General features: G+C 44.6%; 1 protein-coding gene across 1 annotated transcript in view; it reads left to right on the top strand.

Moving 5' to 3' along the window:
* Positions 1 to 3576: 3576 nt before the first annotated feature.
* The window catches only part of LOC146789531 (uncharacterized), a 135921-nt gene continuing 119228 nt past the window's right edge, over positions 3577 to 20269 (top strand). Inside the window, exons 1-2 of the mRNA XM_085631698.1 lie at positions 3577 to 3746; positions 15504 to 16230. Of these exons, the coding sequence (XP_085487824.1) occupies positions 15504 to 16230 (727 nt within the window). The 5' untranslated portion in view covers positions 3577 to 3746. The remainder of the gene's footprint in view (positions 3747 to 15503; positions 16231 to 20269) is intronic.

Genomic DNA, 20269 nt, shown 5'->3' with positions numbered 1-20269 from the left:
CAGGCCACTGTAGGAGATAGTCCATAGAATACAGAAACCAAGGGTCTTATACACAGACTTTGTTGCAGAGTAAGCATGGAGACTCAAAATAGGAGGTAAAGGCATATACAGGAATAGTTATTGACTAACATGGGCAGACAGAAATCGCTTGGTCAACAAAGTGGGAGGGGAGATAGAACTGCTTATGTCAGTTGGAATAGCCTGACAGGTACAGTCTAAGACAGGTGCATTCTAGAAGCTTCAGCCCTTTCTGAGCATGTGCAGTGCTCTGGCTTAGTACTGAAGGAGTTAACTATAGTTGATGACTGAAGCAGAATAGAAAAGCAGGCAACAGTGAAGACGGAAGAAGCACATGGCTAACACATGGCTAACGAAAATGGATGCCACAAACATGGCTTCAGCTTATACTAACAGTACATTTCTGCGATTTCCACATCCCCTTCTGAAATACTGATGGTGTTAATGCATATAAAGTGCTAGCACTAACTGCAGTTGCCCTTCCCTCATTTGCATGGGGGTGTGCCCCATGCAAATGAGGGAATCCCTTTGCCTATGCGCCCACAGCTTATAGCAGACGAGGGTGCAGAGGCAAAGAAGCTGTCAGGCGGCACACTGACAGTGCAGTGCACCCCCTGAAAGCAGCCCTCTGCAGGGTGTAAAGGGGATCCTATGGACCCCCCAGACATACCCTTGCAGGTGGGTTCAGTCTCTGACTGCATGCGGAATGCTGCCTGCACTGTGAAAACACAGAGCAGCTTTAAAGCAGCTGCTCCGTTTTTCACCTGAATACGTGCCCCCAGGTCGAGTTCGCGGCTGCCCTGGGGGCAGCGCATTCATAGTGATAGGGCGCATCTTAAATTGTTTGTGACAGGTGCCCTTTTTAAAAGGTGTGCCCGGCGCAAACAATGAAAAATACGCATTTACTGTAATATGGCCCCAGCTATCCACAGTTGGCGCTTTGTGCTTTTTGGCACTATTTTCACTAAAATCTTTAAAATTGCATCTCTCCGATTCTACTGATTGGATTGTTGATGGTTTGGTATTGTTTTATTTATTAACTTTGTGTGGGGCCCATTTTGTGTGGTGTTTTCACTTTATAATTGTTAGAAGGATCCTGAGAAGAACTAAGGTTGCTGTTTGACCCCAGTCAACCAACAAGCTAATTCCTTACAGTATGTTTGTGAATTTTGCTTAAACATTCCAGTGTTTTAGAAACTACATTACCATTGTGCTGTGTTTTCAGATTCAAGATTGTGCTGATATCCAGTGATCGTGATTTTACCACAGTAAAGTGTTGAAGTACTATTCCATAGTCTACTGAGTTTTTCTACTTTCTAATATTTGATTTCCGTTGGAACTGCAAATAGGAGGAGATGTGACTTAGTGGCTCGACCTTGGGGTCTGTTGTCCTACGTTTGGTGCTAGACTCAGCATCAATGTGATTGTGGGCAAATCACTTTGGACCTCATTGCGATCTTGGCGTCTGGGATACTCCGTCACAAATGTGACGGATATCCCGTCCGCTGTATTACAAGTTCTGTTATAGCCTATGGAACTTGTAATATGGTGGACTGGATATCTGTCATGTTTGTGACATCCACCAAGATCCTAATTAGGCCCTTCATCTCCTGTGCCTAACTCGGAGTAAAATGTATTTGAATAATCATCTCTTGATGTACATGATTTTGTAGACTGTCTCTCGACACCTTACATAATATACAGCACTCTGTTGCTCCACACCTAGATTTGCACTATATAGATAAATATATTTAAGATATAATTAAATTGAGTACTCACAGAATATGCTTTTACAACTATGATGAATACGTTCTGCTGTATATCCAGCCTTCCACACCACCTTCATTGAAACGGGCCCTCGCTGCTCTTCCACGCCTCCCCAGAAGATCGAGGAGGGCAACTTCCGGCTGTAGAACCAGCACCTAAGGCTCTATCTAGTGGGAAACACCAGTGATCTGATGTTTGATAGAACCTGCTTGTCACAGGCTGTGGAAAAAGCCTTAAAGCATCCATGCTTTCAAATAAAACAACTTTTGTTTTTATGAAACAATGAGCCTCATGCGCGGAAGGATTGGTTTATTTTGAGGAAGAACAAACTGCAGAGTGTTCCCTTGTCATGTGTAATGCCTAGTGCAAGTCCTGCCATTCTGTATCCAAAACCCTTATGGCAAAAGAAAAAAAGAAAGTCCCAGGATGCAAGATGTTTGTTGACTGAAAAGCCAGAATTGGATAAGTGGCGCACATGAGGTGGTCACATGGGCAGGCACCGGTATGTTGTACCATGTATCACAATCGAAATATCAACCTACAAAAATACCGCAGCCACGATATATGGCGCTTACTACTCTATTGCAATTTAAGTCAAGGTAATTGGTTGTGGGTTTAAGAATAGTAAATATATACTTATCTTGATGAGATAATTAGTAGTAGACAATGCAGTGGCCCCGTTATTTTTGTAGGTCAGTTTTTCAACATCAATATTAGTAACACAGCACCCCGTGACGTAGGGGAAACCAAGCTAAAGGTGTGATATTAGAGGACCTCCTCTTTGGCACATATTGTATTGCCCATTGTGGTTTGGGGCTCAGCTGGGGTATCTTTTCTCTGTCTTCTGCTCTTTACGCCGGAGGCGGAGCGGTAGCAGGATTAGGATGCTAGAGGCCTGGGAGCAGTTTCCAAGCTTCTCTGCAGCAGTCCTATAAGCTCCACGGTGACTTGAAAGCATTCCAACACTTCATTTCAAAGCCTGCTTTAAATTTGGCTTCGAGGATGACCCGAAACGTCTCTGCTCTCCTCGCCAAAAGACGCAAGCGGAAAACCACATATTGTATCCATTGTGGAATTACGCCACCGCAGGTGTCGGAAAATACCTAAAGAACGGTGATTATGCAACTAAGCAGGGGCCCCATCTGAATATGCTATAGAGTGAGGCGGGGGAACTTTGGGAACGGTGCTCCAACTTGACGTGACATCCAGAGCTGCTAACTTTGCAGCTGGAAAACCATGTTCGAGTCTCAGCGTCGCCTCGACATCCTGTGATTCTGGGCAAATCACTTAATCTGCCTGTGCCTACCAAACATGAATGTGTCCGTGTGTAATGTGCTCCTGTAAAGGCTCCAATACCTTCGGGTCGAGTTCGCGGTATTTAAAACTGCAAAAAAATGTATTAATTCCTACACAGAAAATACACAATTTGTAAAATGCGCAGCACACAGTGTCCAGCTGAAAGTGTGTGTGGCCAGATTAGGCTATCTGTATTTGTTTTTGCAGGCTGGCCCCTCCACCCTAAACACACCTCCTTCAGAGGGCACCGCTGGACTGGCTCCGGGGGTGATTTCCTCCTGTGCTCCTAAAAGGTTGCTGAAGCCATGTCGAGTGGGACAGCCTGAACGCACGAGCCTCCCCTCGGGGTAGGTTTACGATAACAGCAACATGCGGCGCCGAGGGGGTTAAAGGGAGGTCCTAGGGAAACGTGATGCTAATGAAACCTAAGGAATGTTACACATTAGCATTCCCTCGCAGCCTCTCCGGAGGAGGCCGCTCGCGACTACCGGGACCAGAGGCTGACAGAGCGCGGAAAGTTTCTGACTGAGCTGACTTGGCGCAGAGGGCTGTGCGCGCGCCCTCGGTGAGGCGCGGGTGGGCACTGTCCTCCCGGTGACACTGACGGCTAAAGAGGAAGGGGCAGCAGCGGGGTAGAAGGGAGACCAGGCTGACAGCGTTTAAATGTGAGTATTCCCGTCCGGGACGGCTGACAGGAAATCTGTGGAACTTGGACACCTTGGTGTGCACTATAAGGCAACATAGGAAGATTCTGATGGAAATGAGCAGTTAGAGGCAAAAATAGCGTCTAGTGCTCTCTGTGCTCGAAACTTCTGTAAAGCCATTTTGTTCTGTATACGATCCCCATAGGCCCTCACTGTGGGGGGGGGGGGGGGGGGGAGGGGGGACCATCCTCCAGGGGGGCAACATACAGTACAAAGTCTAGGATTCATGAGTGCCGGGTCACTCATCTCAATCTGCAGGGGGGCCTCCTTATCTAGCGTTGCGACACTGGTGATCCCGCCGTAGCCACTTACATGTTAAGGGATGTTAATAATGATACCAACTTGATCTTATATTGCACTTCAAACCGCACTTTTGCTGTGTCTAAGCAGAGTCAATGACAGATGGTACTATTACCAACTGATGGAACCTACTGTCGGGCGGATGGGAGGCTGGGTGCACGTCACTCACTGGAAGACACTCTGGACAGCCAGGACCAGAATGCCCCTTGACACGCACCGTCGAAAGATCTAGCAAGCAACGCTTATTGCGCGCGTCCTCTTCCAGATAAGGGCGTAACACGTGTGCACGTATTGTTTCCAAACTCATTTGGTAAATGTGGCTAGGGTTATACCGCGAGACACGTTCCAATGTTTTTTGCAATTCAGGTTGCATAATATGCCTTTGTCAAAGATACAATAACATTAAATTAGACAAGATCGCAGTGTGTTTATTTTATTTATATTGCGCAGTGTAAACTCTCGCCACTGGCGTATGTGTCTCATGTCAGGAGTAATTTGTATTAAGTGGAACAGGATGCAAGGAATGTCTCTTGTCAACGTCGTGCTCTGGAACGAAAATGCAAGTCCCAGTGTATGCCTTATGTCAGACACACTTTGTACTGCTTTTGCAGGCTGTTGACAGCGCATGCCTTTTGTCAGACATAGTGTGCTACGTCAGCGCACGTTTTATTGATTTCTTGTATTAAGTACCTTCAACAAAGACCTGCTGCGCACCAATTATGAAACACGGATCAACCGCATGCAGTGGTGGAAGTAGATAACGTGTCGTGGATAATTTTTGGGGGTGGCAGTAGGTAAGAAGTATGGGCACAAGCGAAGAGAGAACATTTCAAGCGAGGTTTTGAAAATTGGGAAAGAGGGAGAAAAAGAGTTGTCAAAGTCATTCATTTAGGATGGGAAAAGAGAAATGTATTTTCTGCGTTGCAGCTAGTCACACAACAGGCAACACTTACACAGCAGCAGCGTAAGCCTCTGAGAGGTTCACAATGTGCACAGCACAAACAATCGTACACTTAGCCGCCACACAGACAAGTTATGCGAACAGACATTGAAACAACTAGGAGCACAGGGCTTTAAGAGGCATGAAAAAAATTGAGGGTCTCTCAAAGGGGCGTGTCCAATGTAATTAAGGGCGTGGCTTCAAACACTTAAACTAAAAAATCTGTGCTTAGCATAGTGTGCCGCCAGACTTGTATTTTGCTGTTTCTGTCATTGCATCTAGATATATGATACAGCAAGTAACATTATACCTACAACAAGTCAGGACTATTGGCTTTGTCAATGGTTAGTTGCATTAGATAAATAAGCAGCAACTATGGCTTGTATATAATATTGAAAAAGCTTCCACTTAGAGACCTGGTGACACCAGGACTGTGTTGCTGCTCCCAAGTTTCAAAAAGAGAAGGGAAATGAGTCTATTTAAAGGATTTCCCTTCCCCTACAACGCTCACCTGGCTTGAAGTCATGCTGTAACTTCTCCGCTAGTGAGAAGAGAGTAGTGTGAGCAGCGCACATCATGTGCCTGCTGCCACTGCAGTCCGAAAAAAAACAGACTGCAGTGACAGCAGGCACACAACAGAGCCCGAAAGAGACTCGTTTCGAGGCCCCCTTTAAAAAACTGGCGGTACTCAGACCCAGTGAGACCGGGCCCACTTAAAGCCCTGAAGGAGCCTCTATTGTCAATATACACCCAACTGTACCTTAAGTTCTCCTCAGCAAGCAACAGCGTCCACCCAGCCAACACTCTAAACACAGTTCAAGAGTAGCAGGCACATGCATCAACCATTTTTGCGGACGCAAGCGGTGCGATTCGTAAAAATCGGCTGTTTGCGCCCGCAAAAAGGGCATTTGCGATGCACCCAGGTTCAAGGCACTCACAAATTGAGAATTCACAATTAATTGTGATTTCTTAAATTGTGATTGCATTTAAGGAATCGCAATTTGCGATTCCTTAAATGCAATCCAAGAACCACTTTAAAATAGCGATTTCGGTACTAGGGGGCACAAATTACCATGAAGTTGAACTTGATGGTAATTTGCAAAAACTTTGAAAAATGCACTAAAGTGCATTTTTCAAAGTTGTAGGTTACACACACACATGCCCTTGGGGCATGTGTGTGCGCAACATGTGTGCACAGAGCAATTTCAGGGGTGCAACAGCGTGCCTTTGTACACCCTTGCACCCTTGAAATTGTATGCGCAATTTGCGAGTAACTATCGGTACTCGCAAATTGCGCATGCAATCTCCCATTTATTCCTATGGGTCTGTAGGCCCATAGGAATGAATGGGAAGGCATTCCTTAATTGCAACTCGCAAATTGCGAGTCGCAATTAAGGAATGTTTAGGAATCGCTATTTTAATAGCGATTCCTACATGCATAGGCTTTTGAGAGTCCTTTATTGCGATTCCTTAATAATCGCAATTAAGGACTCGCAAAAGCTTTTCTTGATGCATGTGCCTGTAGATGACTTCCCATCATTTCATTTAAAGTGAAAAGCAACCAAAACAGAATTCCTCCTAATTTCTGCATCTCAGACCCCACTGGAAATACAATCATGGTTGGTTGGACCCAATCAGCATCCTCAGCTTCACGCCGACCATCGTCAGTGCCATATCACATGGAGTCACCCTAGACAAAAGACTCAGCCACAAGTCACCACCATGGCCGGAACTGTACCCTTTCAACTGTATCTTCTCTGGGGAATCCGCTCCCTCATTCGGGAACAAGATCTCAAAATGCTATCTCAATCACTGGTACTATTTAGAAGTGTCCACTGCAATTCTCTCCTAACCGGCCTTCCCGAAATTCATCTCATTTCACTGAAAGCAGTTTTACATGCAGCGGCACGTTTCGTCTCTGGGACCAAAGGAAAGACCATATCCACTGGTACGGTTAATACTTCACTGGCTCCCTAATTGAAGCTAGCACTATGTATAAAATGGCTTGCATCGCACACTAGGCACCCTTCCCACATCCACTCCACGGTATCTGGCTGCCACGCTGAAGACTTCTGGTAGGTCTAGACCATCTCGGAGTAAGGAAATCCTTCTTCTAGAACCCCTGAGCTTTGAAAAGGATCATTCTATGACTCAATCCTTCCCAGGGAGTGCAACAGGAGCCTGGATTTCTCTCCCTTGATGTCTACACAGCACCACCTCAGTGGCGATCTGAAAGTGGATCCGAAATCCCTTCTACTCAAAAGACATTTTTGCTAATTTCTACTCCTTCCTCATCCAGCATGCAATGCTCCACAAGGATACATGTGTGGTGAATAAACTTTGTATCTTGATATGATTTGGCTCCCTCCTAACACCGCGCAAACATTCATTCCTTTCTGATACTCAATAAATCTGACTTTGCAATTTGTGTGCTAAATGTAATATTCCATTTGCTACAGAAAGCGCTCGAACACCTGGAAATGTCTACAACGATCCTCAGTGCTAGAGGGCTTTTCATTCTACCTTAGTATTGTTTGACACCTTCCCAGAATTGCTTCTCTGCTCTTTATGCTACGCATTATTTATGACTAAGTGATATATGTACCTTATTTAATGCAATAGTGCTATTTTAAGCACTGCATTGGTGATTCCATTCTGTCAGAGCGCCTGGATACCCGTAGGGTCACAGCCTGCGCTTTATAAATTTCAATACAATACAATACAATTAAGGCGCCCTAACACCGTTGGGTAATGTTTGTGCTATATAAAACTACATACATACATAAACAAATAAATTAATACTTTAATTCTAACAATGCCTTCGCAGTAGCTTGAGAGGGGAAGAGGGGATGAAGTCTTTTCAGAGGACTTGGGATGTAAAGCGAGGATAAACTGTAGAGTGACAGATGAAAGGGTATTCCACTGGTGGAGGATGGTCAGGAATAGATGTACCTCCTGGGTGTTGGGGCAGATGAAAGATGATCCATAGATGTTGTGAAGGTGAGACTTTGGCATGGGAGAGCTGGACTCAGGCCTGAGGTGCTGACATTCATAGGTGCGCAGGAGCTGTCTGCATACATGTCATTCAGTTGTCTCACTCTGGCCTGGGAGACTGGCTCCAATGAAAAGGTTTAATCGTTGTCTCTGCAAGCGGCCACCTGCCCCAGCTCACCTCATCAATAAAGCTTCTCGTCCTTCCGCTCCTCACCCATTTGTCAGCGCCCTTCACAAAGGTTGTTAAATACCCTACATGCTAAAACAATTAAACGAACATAAAGTGGGTGCAAGTAGCTGAAAGGAAGGCCAGCCAAGATGCTTCCAAAAGAAAGGTAGTCACTTAAAGGCCAGAGCCACTCAATCCAATGATAGGAAATCATCTATGGAAAACGTAGGGGACACTGGGAAAAGATCGGATTAAGGGGTGAGGAAAGTAGAGGGTCAGTGGAGTAGAACTCAGGTGGGACGGGGACAAATTTGGTTTTTCACCATTGGGGCTATGTGGACAAAGGCCTACCCCTGGATGTAGTTGACAAAGGAGAAGGTCACATGTGAGGCAAAGTAGGCTGTTTAGTGTGTGCCTCCACCCTGTGCAGGGTGGCCCAAAGACAAAGAGCGAGATGGTGACACATGGGAGGTATAGAGAGGTTAACCAAGAGGTTAAAGGAATGAAGGCAGCCAGCCTGTGGCTGAAGGGCCATAAGGGAGAAGGCATCTACAGGAGAAGGGTTTGAAGGGCAGTTGGACATATGGGGCAAACAGTGACATAGTCACAGAGGCACACACAGGGTTGGACTGGCCTATAGGGAAATATGCAGTGCCAGAAGGGCTGGTCTGACAGGTCAGTGTGTGAGTCATTTTTTGGCTGATTTTAGGCCTGTACTATGGTCTGCTAGCCCGAGTTACACTGTTGATTTCAGCGATATTACCACAAACATTGCCTGCAGCAAGCATAAATGCATGCAATCTTCTATAATTTGTAAAACTCTTGAACAGCTTGTTTTTACAGGTTTAAAACCTTCCTGATTTGGAGAATGTGGGCCACTTATTTAGCTATCTGATTCGCTAATCGGGGGCAATTTAATTTTGATTCCGGGCCTATTTTCTGTCGCAGTCCATCCCTGGACATGCAAGCTGCAGGCATGTCTAAGTCCAGCACAGCTGGCACACCAACCTGCTGAACTTGACTATCTGGGAATGGAACCTGCCATCCGCAGAGCACACAGCTCAGACAGCCCCAGAAAAAATAGAACATTTTATTGAATCTTCAATCCATGACTTCCTTCTGGAGGTTTCCTCTGCAAGACATCCTACAGAGGCTACATAGGTGTTACCTGTGCTTGTGAAATCTCTTGTAAACAAAAAAACAAAAACATTATCTTGAAATGGGCTTAGAGCCCACCCATTACGTCCAATTGGCGTTTACTTGCTTCTTATTGGTTAGAGGCTCCTCCTTGCCTTGGCTTCCTCCTGTGGCTTCTCTGTGTCTCCATGCCGTGGTCATTGACTAAGTACAGCTACATGTCTGCAACCTGGGTTTTTCCACTGGCCACAGGCTTCTGCAGGTACTCTTTTTAGGTCCATCCTACCAGACAGCACAGCTGCATGGTTTGCTAACAACATCTTGGGGACACTTGTAGAGCTTCCCTGAGAATGCATTCTGCCCATTGTTTACCATTGGCTTCGTAACTAACACTTGTTTACTTTCTATTTGCTGGCTTTTTTTGTTTTAGGCTGTCCTGCTTGAGTTTGTCCTTTCCGTTGCCCAAACCCTATTTACTGTATTCTTCCACCAGTACTGGATTTCTGTAAACAGGCCTTTAAATCTTGTTTTTATCTTCTCACATTTGCAGTGCATTCAGAGACAGAGGTCAAATGTCAGTCTCTGTTTTCCAGGGAGCTTGGTGTTTACATTTCTTTCTCTGACTTCAAAGCAAGAGGATTTATATGACATTCACACAGGCTGCTGGGGGTGTGCTTGAGGAAGGCTGTACTATGATATTTTTTCCTAGCACACAACAAAATGTAGATATCTGTAAATTAACTGTGCAGATATTTCAGAATATATCAGAATTAAAAAAGTACAAATGAAACACATTTTTTGGTAATTCTGAAGTGAAGTGGAAACAAATATTTTAACACAATAAAAACAAATCAATACACAAGTTGTTGACATTTCCACACATTATTATTTGTGTGCAGTAAAACTATATGTCTGTGCAAATGTAATGGTAATAGCAAATGAAAATATGTTGTTTGTAATGTAAGATTACTACCACACTATGTATACTTCACTTTACCCCACTCTACTGTGCACGACTCCACACTACGCCAATCCACTCCACAATGCTTCACTGCACTTTATTTTGCATCAGTCCACTGTATGCCACTTTACTCTAAGCCTCTGCCTTCTACACCACTCTACTCTGCTATGCACCACTGAATACTCGCCACTGCACTCTACACCCCTCCATTCTGAGCCACACCACTCTGTGCCACTCTACTCTGCAAAAACTGCATTCTGTGGTACTGCACTCTACGCCAGTGCACTCTATGCCAATCCACTCCATAGCACTCCAATCTACTCTGCACTCCATGCCACTGTACTATACATCACTGTACTCTATCGTGCACCACTCCACTCTACTCTGAAATAATCTACTCTATGCCACTGCACTCAGCGCCACTCCACTCAGCGCCACTCCACTCAGTGCCACTCCACTTTACTCTATGCCAATGCACTCTACACCACTTTACTTAAAACCAATTCACTCTACACCACTGCACTCTACACCATTCTACTCTGCACCACTGCACTCTACACCACTATACTCTACAACACTTTATGTCACTGTACTATTCAACAGTGTATTCTACGACATTGTACTCCACATCACTGCGCTCTATGCAAATCTATTCTACTCTACACCACTGTACTCTATGTCCCTGCTCTCTACGCCACACTACTGTGCACCACTCTACACCACTGCACTCCACGCCTATGCACTCTATGCCACTCTGCAATATACAATTGCACTCTACGACAGTCCACTCTGCAACACTGCATTTTCGCCGCTGCAATCACTGTTACTGCACTCTATGGGCCTCATGTAGGTAGCCTAATACCGGTCGGTAACGGACGATTTTCGGTAATTATACCGTTACCGACCGGTATTTAGGCTTTTGCTATGTAGGGGGATCATTTCTGTATTCGGTAATTTACCGAATCGGTAAAATTACCGAATCGGTAATTTTACCGGTTCGGTAAATTCCGAATACAGAAATGAGATGTAGGGGGAGTGTGTGGGTGTTGTCTGGAGTCGGTATTTACCACCAACTAATAGTTGGTGGTAAATAAAGAATGGATGTGTAAAAGCATTTTAAAGCGCTTAGAAGTGTGCAATGTGGCAGACATACATGCCCTTAGGGCATGTATGTGTGCCACATGTGCACACATGCAGAAATCAGGGGTGCAACAGGGTGTCAATGTGACACCCTGCCACCCTTGATTGTGCTCCCCCCATTACCGAATCGGTAATTACCGATTCGGTAATGGTAACTGGCTTCCCATTGATTCCTATGGGCCTCCTGGCCCATAGGAATCAATGGGAAGCCAGTTACCATTACCGAATCGGTAATTACCGATTCTAAAATACCGACCCATTCCGATTCGGTAATTATTACCGATGGATTACCTACATAGCATTTACCACTTCATAAATACCGAATCGGTAAAATTCGGTATTTATGAAGTGGTAAATGTTAGGCTACCTACATGAGGCCCTAAGCCACTACACTCTATGCCACTGAACTCTATGCCACTGCACTTCATGTCACTGTACTCTACTCTGCACCACTTTACTCTATGCCACTCTACGCCAATGCACTCTACACCACTCCACTCCGCACCACTCCATACTACACCGCTGCACTCTACCCTACACCACGTCTCTCTACTCTCCACCACTTAACTCTACGCCACTCTACTCTGCAACACTACACTCAATGTCACTGCACTCTACACCAATGCACTGTATGCCACTACACTTTATGTCACTATACTCTGCTTCTTTCTGCTCCACACCACTGCGCTCTATGCCAATCAACTCTAAGCCACTCTACTCTACTCTGTACCACTTCACTCTACCCTGCACCACTCAACCCCACGCCACTCTACTCTGCAACACTGCACTTTCCACCACCAAATTTTACACCACTCTTCTCTGCACCACTGCAGTCTACACCATTGCACTTTACTCTGAAGCAATATCTCCATGCCACTGCACTCTACACCACTCCATGCCACTCTGTGCTATTCTACTCTATGCCACTCCACTCTATTCTACACCACTGCACTCTATGGCACTAAATGCTATGACACTGCACTCCATGCCATTGTACTCTATGCCACTGCACTCTACTCTGCACCACTTTACTCTCTGCCACTCTACGCCACTGCACTCTACACCACTCTAATCTATACCATTGCACACTTTGCCACTCCACTCTACACCTCTGCACACTACACTGCACCGCTCCACGCTACCTCGCATCACTCCACTCTACTGCTCTTCACTCAACTCTAAAACAATCTACTATATGCCACTGCACTGTACGCTACTGCAATCTACTCTGTACCATGCTATGCCACTCTACTCTACATTACAGCACTCTACTCCAGTGCACTCTACACCACGTTCCTGAAAACCAATGCAGTCTACGTTGATGTACTCAGCACCAGTGTACTTTTTGCCACTTCACTCTAGGCCACACTACACTACTCTACGAAACTGTATTCCATGACACTACACTCTCCATGCTCAACTTTATGACACTCTACTCCATTAAACTCTACTCCACTCCATGCCACTCCACTCTACAACACTGTACTCCACTTTATGCTCTCCACAACACTATTCTACTTTACAATGCTATATGCAACTCCCTCCACTTCATGACATTTTACCCCACTCTATTCTATGACACACTCCTCCACTCTACTCCTCTCTACACCACTCCACTCTACTCTACGCCACACAATTCTACAGCATTCAAATTCACTCTATGCCATTCCACTCTCCTACACTACTCTAAGTCACTCCAACTCTATGACAATCTACTTCACTCTATGCCACTCTACTCTAAAAACACTCTACTCCACTCAACACTCTCTATGCCACTCCACTCTGCTCTATGCCACTCCACGACACTCTATGCCACTCTACCCTATGAAACTACTCCACTCTGAAACTACTCCACTCAGCTCTACTTCACTCTATGTGCTTCCATTCTACGAGAGGCTACTCTCTCCGCAACACTCCACAACACCCTACACCACTTCACAACACTCCACGGGACTCCACTTCACTCCACACCATTCAATTCTACTCTACACCATTCTATGCCATTCCACCCCAGTCTATAACACACCATTCTACTCCACTTTATGATACTCCACTCTCCTTTGCCCTACTAACTTTTAGCCATGCTGATCAGCAGCCATAGTGGTGTACAACGTGGCTAAAACATATTGCCAAAAGTCAATAGCTCTTGCATAGGCAAGACCTATTAGCTTTTCCAGTGCTTGCTTACTTTTGCACATGCATGTGTCTGTAGACCCTCTCTCTCACTACCCCCTCCACCCGCTGTCTGTTGTGTTTCCCCTACTCCCCACCCACCTCCGGCTGTCCATTGTGTTTCCCCCACCCTTGCTCCTTCTGCTGTGTCTTCTATTTTCCCTCCCTCCTCCCTCCTCCCTCTGTCCCTTCTGTATCCCCCCCACCCATGTGCTACTTGCTCCCCACAAGCTCACTGCACTGTTTTAAGATATATAGTACATCAGCGGGGACTGCTGTGCAACATGGCTTAAAGGGAAATAAAATTGCTAAAACGCGGTCAGCACTGGCCACATCATAGCGTTTGTGGTGGAAGGGCTGAGGGAGCTGATTGTATAAGCCGCAAATCTAGTGGCCAAAACACTGAACCGCAGAAGGTGCTAGTGGTGAGGGGCTCCCGTGCTACCATGCCAATGCAGCATACATAACCTTTGGCCACAAGCTCAACAGTTTTTGACACAGAAAAAGAAGCATAATGATATAAGTAAGTGCATTGTCTAATTTTGGCACAAATTAGTGGCGCCCACCTTATAACGACATCTCATCAATTTTATACAAAAAAGTCACGACACCAAACTTACACCAATGTGCACTGTATACTACAGCACATTTTTTAAAACCGTCTGAGAAGTGTATATATGTACATTCATTTTCTTATAATGTGGCCAGTTTTCAAACCTGCAATACCAATTCAATGCTTTGACACTGCTGGCACAGATGGATTATTAGCCAAACATAAAAAGAAAAGTAAGATGCAGAAATCATACGTTTTTATTGCTGGTAAGGATAGTAGCCTGGAGTCGTGGTTTGCTGGTTGGAGGGGGGAGCCAGCAGAAATTGAGAGGCAGAATACAGATTAGCTGAGTGTAATCAGACAAAGAGAACCAAAGTAGAGGTGATCTCACAGTGCAAATACAACTGATGGCAAGGCACAAGAATCTTAATTTACAGTAGAGGATTTTGATTTACAGGGTAGTTAGAAAAACTGTGTTACACTCCCGTAGTTTGGAAACAACACAAACACAGGTTAGAAAGGAGGTCATATGAAAAGAAAAGAGCTGTAATCTAGCTTTGAGAAAAGAAAAGTGTGCACATGGAGTTTGGTATCTGAGCAGGTGATGAAATATTGAATCTCATGAAGATTTAGAACCCTAGGGCTTGATTACAACTATAGGTGCTATTTATCGCATCTGGTAACGAAAGATTCCATGGGGATCGTTATTTATCAGGTAATAAGCACCTAAAACGAGTTTCAGGTGACTAACAAGCGGATTTTGGTGTTTAATGCACAAAAAATCACATAGTACGGTAAATACAGTGTGATTCTCCCTGTTAAACTTCGGCAGGTTTGACCTGCCAAACTTTAATGAAGGTTGAGCTATTTAACTCATCAGATAATTATCAGTTGCTAAATGCTTTCAAATTCCTAATTTCGACCCATGAGTAAACAGGGTTTTACACATGGACGTTATATGGAGGTAGTCAGGGGTCGCAGCTGTGACCTCTAGCTTGCTCCCTGCTACTCCTGGCACTTCCTTTGCGACCCCTGGCCTCAGAGAAGCCAAAACTTTTGCAACCTAGAGGTCACAGCTGCAACTGCTGACTACCTCCAAATGATGTCTATGGGTTTATCCATGAGTCGGAATTTAAGGAGGAACTCATAGTCACGGTAAAAGTGTCAAGTTTTCTGGCATAACTCGAGGCAGACACAATGTTCTAGTTGTGCAGATTACCGTGAGTACCTGTGGCAATTTGCAGAGTACTGCATGTTATAGTGCACAATCCTTGTATACCCATACCATTGTGGATTGGATCTGTGTTGGTCATCGCAGGGCGGTTTGTGATTTATCCTTTTGTCTTTTTCAGATGGATTTGCTGGGGCATGGGATGTGTGCGCACTGTTCCCGCTTACGTGTATTTGGGGTGTTACTGCTTTGGACCCTGCTGCTATCACTGGGTAACTCATCCGTGGATGTTTGCCGTGGTCTGTCCTGCTCAAGCTCTGAGGGGGAGAGCGAGCCGCAACAACCTCGCCACCAGTGTGCAGGAGGACGCTGCCCAGGGGGGCGAGCAAGCAGGCCATCCCGGTCCTTCCACGTGCAGCCCAGCTCAGGAAGCAGCGCAGGGCTTGGCCACCAACTTAGAGGGGCACAGGGTGTGCCCCACCAGCAGGCATCACTCCCAGAAGGCCGAGCTTCTGCGAGCATCAGCTACAGCCAGCAGCAGACACCTGTGGTCCAAGCTTTGAGCCCACCTCTACAGCCGGCAGCACACTCTGAACAAATTCGCCAAGCTGCATCCCCCATAGAGGCAGCATGTGTGGGAGCAGATTGCCCCGCTAAACCGAGCAGCAACGCTAGCCAGGAATGCAGGGGTATTGAGTGCAGGCTGCCCCTCAGGATTCGGTTGAAGCCAAGGCCCAGGTTGGTACCCTGTGTCGGTGAAGGGTGTCCAGCTGCAGATTCACCCACCATGGTTCGAGTGGCAGACCGCGCTGCACAGTTCATTGGAGATGTCACAGATTTCACCTACCCAGGTGCGGACTTCGGAGGCGCAACACTTGGGGTGCAGCTCACCTGCGACATCAAACCAGGTATGTGGAGAGCACTTAGGATGAGAAGGCTGGCAGTAGCGTGCTGTCTTCTTCTCTAGGTCTGCCCATTCTGCATTACGCATCAATATCAAAGATGGTGGTGGATTCCATAACCCACAGATGGGCTCTAACATGCATTGAAGGTCACACTTGAAAACTAGCCATATGTTTAGACGAAAAAGGTGTCAAAAGATGGCACCTTTATAGTAGTTTGCTTCAGAACTGTGAACTTGGCCTACCAGCCTTGAGTGATCTCTTGTTTACATTGGGAAGAACGAGTTCTTCTTTAAGAATCCGTTTGGATCTATTTACATGAATATGGATTCCCACTGTTTGTGGATTGCGTGTTGTTATTGATGACCGTTATTTACTCAGTAGACTATCCAGAGTCCCCAAAAATATTTGTATTTCGGTGTAAGCATGGGTCAGTTTATTATTGTCCAGTTAGCAGCAATATATTTAGAGTACTATTCCCGTTGCTCCACACCCAAAAGATTGTCCACTTTTGTTCCAAAGTTCATGTGTAACCCTAACCTAAGTTTCCACCCTGGGCAAACTATGGATGTATCTAGAAGAGGTATTTTCTTTTAACGTTAATGTCCTTATGTCCTTGCACGAACATCCAGCAGGAGTTCAGTTTGCCTCACTGAATAAATCAATAGCCTCACATTATACTGCCCTCAACCACTGCATTCAGAAAGGTTTTTGAAGGCATTATGAAACCTCAATCAAAAAGTCATGAAACAAACCTGAAACAATCAGGACATCTCTTGGAAAGTACTAAGAACTGTGATACAAACGTATATAACCACGACAAAAAAATCTCATGGTTGCAAAAACCTATGCCGGATGTCTGTAAAAAAAAAATTAAACAACCTTTAAATAAATTCGCAAATAAATAAATGAAACTGTTTTAAGTGACTTGTGAGGCAACACTGGTACCAAATGGTTTTTATGATATATTTGTTATTAGACGGAGATTATATTTAAATATCAGCTTCATTACATCCAGTAGGAGCAGAATGGCCCAAAATGACTGAACCTGCAACAGGAAATCTGCACTTCACTTTCACTATAGAAAGATAAAACAGCATGCCAGTATCCCAACATCCCCTCTCGGATATCTGCTTGCACTATTACAGCTTTTTCAAACACACATTATAAAATGTCCTGCAATGTTCAATCTGGGTGAGTTAGTCAGTCTCAGCAGAATATTTCTTGGGGTGTGTATAAATCACTGATCCAAAAGGTAAAGTCTTAGGATAGCAGTCATTGTTAAGTTGATATTTCATTACTATTGATGAGGGCATGTAAATCCTTATTAATGATCTCAAGCCGCATCCCATTGCATTGTAGCATGGGCATGGCATCTCCTACCCCTCACCAGGCCCTAAAGTGCTTTTGCTAGGACATGAAAGAGTGTCCTCCTTTCATTGCCCTTGGGTAGTAGAGTGGGGGGTTATACTGTAGTCTGTTTGGGAAGACCTTTGGTGTGGTGGATGAGGGCTCCAGGGGTGCACTGGTCCTGTTGTAGTAAACTTGCATGTGTGCGGTGATCTGTAGACGGGTTTCGAATGGGTCAGGTTTGGCGTATACTTACTATCCATGTATATGGAACATGCATTCATTGTGGGGGGGGGTGAAAGGCCCCAAATATCTTTGGATGTAAAGTGTAAGTGCCTCTTCTATTCGTTGTGCTTGGTTGGTAGAGGACGGGTTAATAATGCGCCTGTGTGGAAGGAGGTTTAGTGTTGTGTGGCAGGCCAGCAGGCATCGCTCCTGTTGTGTAGCCACACACGTGTGGCTGAGCTTATGCGTGTAGTGAAGCAAAGAATAATATGAGATAGAGTTGTGTTTTGTTTCTACCTGCTGTCTTTTTGAGTATGGTTATTCTAGTTGTGGGAGTTATTGACAGCAGGTGATAGCTGAAGTAATACATGAAACACTTGAGTTCACGAGCTAACCTCTTAAACTTGCAAATATTATAAGTGTGGTCCAATGTAAAAGATGCAAAAACAAGTCATCAGGACTTTGTCCTGAAGTATACTACCAGAACACCCAGCTTAAACACTGTGCTACCAAAATATCATGACCAGAATTTTGCCTACCAAACTATCATGAAGGTAGATAGATATAGCTAGGCAAAAATAAATTTTCCTATATGTTACTTCGCATATATGTACCTTGTAAAAGTAGTCATAGATAAGAATATGTATTTGTATACATACCCAGGCGGACTTTGGGTCAGCGTTCTTCATCCAGTGGTGTTTTCAGCTGTCACTCACGTTTGCCCATCACAGCACACAGCATAGGACAATGAGTCAACCAACTCCAGTCATTGGCTCTCTTGCATTCTGACTGGCAGCCTTTAACCTGATCACGCGTGTACATCCATAAAAAGCAGTGCACTTCTTTGTAAGTGCTGATAGGTCAACCCTTTGCCATCAATTTCTTTCTTTCCATTCTTCATCCTTTTTCTTACTTTTTTAGTCACCCCTACAGTAGTCCAAAGTCAATAGTACATTTTCTTTGCACCAATAACAATCATATTTTCCTGTGATGTTCATTAATACGAAATAGAGTTTTATTATATTTCCTAAGTACATCTGGTTGCTTGGAAGTACTCGTACTGTTCTATAAAAATGACAGGGGATGGTCTATATATTTTTAATGTGCAATTTGCATTGCAAGCATACGGCCACCACAATCAGGAATCCTTTTGTTTTCTTTTGTAGTTTATGCTTGCCAAAAAATTTAAAAAGATATCTCACCATCGTACCAGCTTGCCAAGGCCTGACTTATTGGCTTTGCCAATGCTCGTTTCAAAATGCTATGTTGAACGGTCTGTAGCATGCATCTAAAAATGAAAAGTCTGCATTGCCCTCATGCTTGGATCGGTACTTAACTCTGTGCTCAGGAATAATACCTCATAACCCGAAGTTATTGATAATTCCACAAAATCTGAAACTATTTTTAACTCCTCAGATTCATTTATACCAGTCTTTTTAAAGTAGTATTCAATTAGACGTAATCCTTGATGGTATGGACGATATTACTGGCTTAAGTTAGTGCTATTACATTACCGCCGTTCGCATAGCTTTGAAAAACATAAGTAGTACCAGACCTAGCGGCTTGAATGGACCCAGCTGCAGGCACTTTGCAAGCACGTCTGTGTTGTCATAAACAGTTACACTGTGCTCAGCTCATCCTACAATTCATGTAAGCTGCAGCGCCAAAAATCATCAGTGCCCTATTGAATTATACAGTGGCAGCATAGACATTGGGTTCACTAGAATATTTGCTTAGAAACTGCATGGAACAAGCAGGATTAAAACCCTCACACTATATAAATAAAACCCTAAAATGTTATGGCAGTACCAACACAATTGTCAATGAAGTCCAGTACAAATGGTCTTTGGGGTTTTGTTATCGACATAAAAAATCCCTTTGAGCGTGGTTGTTGCCTGCATAAACGTAAGTCAACATATTGCCTCATTCTGGTGACATTTATGGAGAAGAATCCTTATATTGAGCCTTTAGCCAACCAGAGGAGGTGAGGAAGGCCACGATTGTCCCCAAAACACGTAAAGAAATGCATTTTTCAGCATTAATTGCGTGTGCACAAGTGCCGAAAAACAGTACGAAATCTTGGGGTCTATGTACAAAACATTATGAAAAGTGTGCCTAAGCACTACTAAGGCTTGATAGTCAACTCCACCTACATTTGAAGACATCCCTGAGCTCCTTCCTCGTAGAGAGGAAGTTGTAGCCCCCAAAGGAACTAGGTTTTTCCTTTGGGAGGAGAATCCCAAATGATGAAGCATGTCGCCTTTGGTGAGTGAGGGATTTCGTCCTTTAAAGGGATATGCCCACAGTTTCTTGCTGTGAGTCATAGTCCTTGTTTTGGTGCTGTAAGGCTTATCAAGTCTTAGTAATGCTTAGGCACACTTTTCATAATGTTTTGTACATAGACCCCAAGATTTCGTACTGTTTTTCGATATATTATATGGGGAATAAATCTTGTTGTGGTCTGAAAAAA

The sequence above is a fragment of the Triturus cristatus genome, chromosome 10, assembly GCF_964204655.1.
Source record: "Triturus cristatus chromosome 10, aTriCri1.1, whole genome shotgun sequence".
NCBI lineage: Eukaryota > Metazoa > Chordata > Amphibia > Caudata > Salamandridae > Triturus > Triturus cristatus.
Note: the sequence above shows the minus strand (reverse complement) of the source record. Positions and strands in the feature narration are given on the sequence as shown.